Here is a 6,272-nt window from a genome sequence, read left to right on the forward strand (position 1 = left end):
CGGTGGTATTTGCATTTCATACTTAAGCTCTTTTTCCTTGAAGAGGTTGTTTTAATTACTGTTGGTTGGTAACCATAATAACTGGCAACAAAAGATAATTTCTGCAGTTAATGGAGTACTTTGCTAAGGAAGAGGATATAATTGCTTAGATGCGTACAGGTTACAGCTTATGCTCTTGCTCTTTAAACATTGCCTGAATTTCGCATTTGCCTGGATTGTTCGTGACTTTTTGTTTTACACTTAAAAAGAAGTCGGGTTCAGTAAGTGCACAAAAATAGCATTTAAGAGGGTCTTTCTTGCCTTCGTGAAAGCATCAGTCCCGTACGAAGCCAATTTAAATGAAGGGCTAGCTAGAGGTAGGGGCAGCCCGCAAGGGTTAGCAGGGGTCTGCTCTCCTGGGTCACATTATGTGAAATTCGGGTCCGTGTTTCCCCTCCCCTGCACCCGGCTCCTCCTTCAGTGGTGTCTGCAGCCTCCGGCTCGACAACATGCTCTCCCCGGGCTGGCTGCTCCGGACGGGGCCCCGCTCCATCTCGCTGTCCTGTTCTCTTCAGGGAAACCCCTGGGCCGTGGGGTGTCTGCTGTGCAGAGGGTGAGCCCCAGTGCCTTAGCACCCAGCCAAGCTGCTTGGAGATGGTGTCTGGGGACGTGCACGCAGGCTGCAGGGAGACAGGACGCCAAAGCACCTTGCTGGGCAGCATCTTTCCCCCGCTAAACAAGCCGTGGCTTTGCCTCCATTGGTGCCAAACTTCCTCATCCCCTTGCTTGACTCAGCACATCCACCTGGTCTGCAATCACGTTGCTTTTGAACGGCGTGAGGGCGACGGGCGCCATCCTGCATCTTTGCTGCTTTGTGGGGGACCCCGGGGAGGGTGGCGGTGGAGGGGCTGCACCAGCCCCTTCCCTCCCCGCTATTCCCATCTGGAGCGGCGCGTGCCAGGGCGATGCCAGCACGGCGCAGCCGGAGCCTCGCTGCATCCAGCGCAGGGAGCAGAGCTCCTGGAAACGCTGTCGCAACAGGCTCTGACCTGCATGTCACAGTCAGCAGCAAACAGCTGAAACAGCCGCACGTGGTGGCTGGAATAGCAGGGACGGCACCGGCACCTGGGGACTTTCCCACCTCTTGGACACCAAGGAGCCAGCGCTGCCCCCGTGGCTGGGTGCCGGGAGCTGCCCGTGGCCTGGGGTTTGTGGGGTCTCACCCTGCAGCGAGCCCTGCGCCCGCCGCGGTGCTGCAGGGTTTGCACCAGATGGGCTGGCAGGCGGTAGGTGCCTAGCGGGCGATAAAAGCATCAAAAACCAAGTCATGGTGCCCCAACAACGGTGTAATAGTAACTCAAAGCACATCGCAGTCAAGGGGCTTGCAAGGAGGGTGCCTTTATTTTTAAAACCAAACTGAAGAAAAACTCATGGGTGCTGCTGCTCTCATGCCCATGTGCTCCCAAGTTCCGAGATGCTTGAACTGAGTATTTGCCCTGAGCCTGGCGTGGGGACTGTGCTGGAACAGCAGGGTCTCAGGGGATGGTGGTGTTTGGATGATGTCCCTTGTCTCCTGGTCCAGCCTATAGCTCCTGTCTTGTTCCCTATCTTCCCACCATCACCTCTTAATGGCCGGAGTCTTTGTCTTGGCTTTGGGCTCCCCTTTGTTCCCAGGGCTGAGATGTGCTGGGCTGGAGGACCTGCTAATGTAGGTGCCACCCTGCTCTGCTCAGAGGCCACAACCTGCCCGTCGCAGCCTGGCCTGGCAGTTCTGTACCAGCTCCGCAGCGTCACATCCCGGTGCTGTGTCCATCACACGCGCTGGGCAGGAGCCTTTCCAAACGGTGCCGTTAGGTTGTTGTGGGATGCGGGACAAGAGCGGGAAGGGATATGGAGGGGAACATCACTCCCCTCAGCGAGGCCGCTCGAGGGCCAGGGCAGCCGCGCTGCAGGGACCCCAGCACCCTGCTTGGAAGGTTTTAAAAGCTGCTGAGATTTTCTCAAACCCCTTGTACTGGAGGGGACTGCTCTGCTGCCCGGTGAATGTTCCTCTTTCAGCATCTGCCTGGGATGTTTCTCCGGGACGGAGAGAGTGGCCATGCGGGTGGACTTTCCTTCAGTGCCTTTATTTTTCCTGCAGTTGGTTTGTCATGCCCCAGTGGCTTGGGTAGAAACTTGGACAGAAACAGTCAAAATATCGACCATGTGATGTTTTTCATTGCACGGAGCCCATGCCGATGTCGCCACGCGGCCTTGTTATTTTTCCTGTTTACACCTGCCCAAAAGTCTCCACTCGGAGCTCCGTGTTTGCTGCTGGCAGTGCGGGCGCCCTGCGGCTTCCCAGCTCCGGGGGGATCCCTGTGCCCGGCGCGGGGGCTGGAGGAGCAGGGATGGAGAGACTCAGCTCCTGGCCTCTGCCTCTGCCCTCTGTGTGGGATCTCTGGCAGTTTTACAGTCTTTCTTATCTCCCTTCCCTAGGAGAGGGGCAGGAGGCCGGAGCAACTCTGACGACGCTGTCACCTTCTCTCAGCACAATGCCCACCTCGCAGCCGCCCAGCGCAGCTGCCAGCCTCAGCCCAGAGACTGCCACAGCCCCCGAGAGCAGCTCAGAGAAAAACGTCACTGCTGCCACGACCGGAGGCACCAACGGCACAGAGGGGGACCCCTCCGTCCCCACCACCCCCTTTGCGGGCACCGAGGCAGAGAGACTGCAGGTGTCCCCCACCACCGGCCCCGGGGACGTCACGGTCACACACCACGAGCAGCACAACCCGAGCCCGTGGGGGAACAGCAGCACTGACATCCCCTCTGCTTCCCCATCTGCCAGTGCTCGTGCAGAAAACCCACCTGGCGGCACAGAGGCCTTGGACACGAGGCAAGAAGCGGATGCAGACGGTGCTGCCACAACGGGGCCGCCGAGCAGCGCGCCGGGTGAGCTGCACCCCTCGCAGCGTGGCCGGGATGCACGAGCGGGATGCAAGTCCTTCGTCCCCGAGCTCCGTGGGGAGGCGGGAAGGGGCTCGCGCAGCCTGGGCCACGCGCCGCGGGAGCCTGCACCGCCTGCACGGTGCTCGTGCGCAGCTGCGCCTTTACCCTGGCCGCTGCCGCCGGGTCCCGCGGCTCTGTGACCCTCAGGGACAGCTTTGGGGGTGCCACTGTGGGTCCTGGTGCTGCCTCCGCAGGGAGACAGGAGGCATCTCCCAGCCTTTTGCTCTGGGGTGGTCTCTAGGTCTCTAGCTCTCTGTAGCTGCTTGGGGCTTCCCTGCTCATCCTTTTTCCGCAGAGTGGGACAGGTTTTATGGGCCCCACACCACGCTTGGAGCTTATCCTTTGAAATAACTGTGTGTCCCTATTTACAGCAACAGCCAACAGCTCCCAGCCAGGGCCCTCTGACAGCCAGACCACGGGGTCTGTGACAACGAGACCTGGCACCACGGCAGGGATGAGCCTGGAGGGCGCCACAGAGAGCACCACGGAGCCACAAACTGCCTCTGCCCCCGTCACCGAAGGGAGCACGTCCCCTGCTGCCGCCTCCAGTGCTGCCGCGGGGACAGGGACCCCCGTTGCGACTGCCCCCACCACGGCCAGCACTGCTGCTGACACCCGCAGCACATCTGCGGTAGAGCCTGTGCACGAGAAAGCTTCCGTGCTGGATGTTGGGGATGATGAGAATCCAGGTAAATACTCTGCTCCTGTCTCACTAGCCCAAAATTTGATACCTCAAATTCCTCTGGCTGCTCCAGCTCAGTTTCCTTTGGCCTCATCCCCTTGGTCTCTGTTCCTTGCAGAGCTGCCCAGCTCACCCCTGGCCGAGGCGCCGAAGGCTGATCCCTTGGTCATCGCGGTGATCTCCGTCTTTATCATCATGGTGGGCATCCTCGGCCTCGTGGGCTTCCTCAGATACCGCCAGCACAACAGCCGCATGGAATTTCGGCGCCTGCAGGACCTGCCTATGGTGAGCGGCTCCTTGGGCCCGGCTTGCTACATGGCTGCCTTGCAGCTCCCATTCTGCTGCACTGGCAGCCCCTGGGGTGGCTGTGGCTGTGAAAACACCCATCAAAATCCCCGGGCCCTCGTCGGCCCCTCTCCTTCTATCCCGTGTTTGCATCAAGGCAGCGTGTCTCAAAGTTGGCTTCTGAGGCTGCTTCCTGCCTTCCCCTTGCTCTACAGGGCAACACTAAGAGGTTAAATGCAGGGAAGAAGGGGAACATGCTCCAAACTTCCCCTAAAATACCCCTTCCTATGCCCTCCTGAGCTCAGCTTGCAGGGTGGCAGCTACCAAGCAGATCCAGCGCCCTGTTCCAGGGGAGTTTCCCCCAGCCAGGCTTTTCCGCATCCCTGCGGCAGGCAGGTCCTCCCTGCGTAGGGCTCGTCTCTCCAAGAGCAGAAGGGCAGAGCGAGTGCCCAGGGATCCGGGAATTGCGCAGGGAGAGCATTGCGGGTGGCGGCGGCGGGGGACGGCGAGGAGGGCGGCCGCCGCGCGGGGCCCCTCACGGCGCCCTCTGCTCTGCTCTGCTTGCAGGACGACATGATGGAGGACACGCCGCTCTCCCTCTACAGCTACTAGGCCGCAGGCTGCCTCCCGCCCGGCACGCTGAACTTCCCGGAGAAAAAGGCCTCCACGTGAGGACGTGGTCCCTCACGAGCTGCTGAGGAGCGAGTGGCTGTGATTTGCACACAACTGAAAGATCTTTTTTTTTTTTCTTTTCTTTTTTTTTTTTTCAGATGACTTTTGGTTTTAGCCTTTTTGTTATAGTTCAGTGTTGAAGTTTTATGCTGGGACGCAGCGCCCAGGCGAGGCCCTTGGGCCTGGCTCTCCTCGCAAGGTGCCCCCATGAGGTGCCCTCTCCCAGCCGCTCGGCCGGGACGGTGTTCGCAGCAGCCTCTGCCCAGCTCGGCAGCCACTGCTTCCAAAGGCGATGGGCAAGTGATCCACACAAGAGCAAAGGAGACTCCGCAGGGACCTGAGGATGGGCAGATCACTCTTGGGCTCCCTCTTGTTTTGTATTTTTTATTTTTCTTGCACTTTTTTGTTATTGTTGTTGTTGTTCTTGTTTCAGCTTTAGTACTGGGTTTGGCACTGCCCATCCCAAAACAGCTGCCAGGGGGCTGGCAGACTGCTCTGCTTCCTTCCTCCACACGTACCTTTTCCCTCCAACTAGGGAGTTGTTTTGTGACCACTGGAGAAGTGCCCTTGCTACCCAACATTGCTTTTAAGTTGCCAGGAGGGAATGAACATCATTTTAGCTAAACGGGGATTGATAGGACTCATTCTATTGCCAATTAGACACACTAATTTGGTCTCACCAGGATCAGGAGTCTGTGTCTCCCATAGTTGGTGCTTTCAGCCTATGCGTAAACTCCTTACCCAAACTCAGTAGATGCTTTGGCCCGTTTCCCTCTCTGGCCTGACACCCACCTTTCCTCAGGTACCTCCCATTTTGCTGCTAGCATCTCATTGCTGAAAGTTGTTTTACAAAACTGGTACTGTACTGTCCCTCCCATGTTAGTCCAGGATCAGAGTTCCTTTAGTTTCTCTCGTTGGTCTTTGAGGCCAACGGTGTCTCGGTGTCTCTCTCAGTGTCTTGTCACGAGGACAAATCCTAGATGCAGGTGCCTTCCTCCTCTTCCCTTTCTAGGTGTTAGGATGATTTAGATTCTGCCCTTTTGCCTCAAAATATCACTGCTGTAAACTGCATCCAAGGTGTTGCACCAAGGCTCCCGAGCTCCCTCGAGGCAAACCATGGGCCAGAGTCTTGGAGTGCAGATCTGAGGATCTTCATGTGTCTTGGCTCAGAAAGCCCAGAATTGTGCATGGCAGGATTCCAAGTGTTGTATGGAAGCTTCATGTAAGTAGTACCTGTTCCTGTTTTCTAATTCACGTTTTATGGCACGTGAAGAGAAACACACGCCCATCTCCTCTTCTCTAGGCGGATTTTTGACGAAGCCAGTTGCTCCCTCAGGACACAGCAAGGGCTAGAGACCTTCAACACGTTGCTCTACAAACTGCAGTCCCTCCTCTCCCTTCTGTGGAAGTATTCATTGACCAGGACAGAGACCAGGTGCCAGCCTCACTAGCAAAAGTACCTTCTTTCCCCCCAGTGCTGTTATTTATTGCTCATACTAGCGCAGAGGGAAGGGAAAGGGGGATTTCCCCAAGGCTCAGATTAGTAACCTTTATAAACCCAAAAGATGAGGCTGCCTGTAGAGCAGAACTGGCTTGGGTCAAATAGATGAAGTGGACAAGGCTTCAGTTCTCCCTTCCTGCATTATCACTCCCTAAGTGGCTGACG

At 57.4% G+C, this 6,272-nt stretch overlaps 1 protein-coding gene across 1 annotated transcript; it reads left to right on the top strand.

Moving 5' to 3' along the window:
- The first annotated feature begins 2,479 nt into the window (after window positions 1-2,479).
- LOC112959767 (mucin-1-like) lies at window positions 2,480-4,677 on the top strand. The gene is made up of 4 exons (XM_026053906.1): window positions 2,480-2,910; window positions 3,339-3,656; window positions 3,768-3,934; window positions 4,502-4,677. The coding sequence occupies exons 1-4, from the start codon at window positions 2,514-2,516 to the stop codon at window positions 4,544-4,546; spliced, it is 927 nt and encodes a 308-aa protein (XP_025909691.1). The 5' UTR covers window positions 2,480-2,513; the 3' UTR covers window positions 4,547-4,677.
- The last annotated feature ends 1,595 nt before the right edge of the window (window positions 4,678-6,272 follow it).

The sequence above is a fragment of the Nothoprocta perdicaria genome, unplaced genomic scaffold, assembly GCF_003342845.1.
Source record: "Nothoprocta perdicaria isolate Ctin4 unplaced genomic scaffold, notPer1 scaffold_0, whole genome shotgun sequence".
Lineage (NCBI taxonomy): Eukaryota > Metazoa > Chordata > Aves > Tinamiformes > Tinamidae > Nothoprocta > Nothoprocta perdicaria.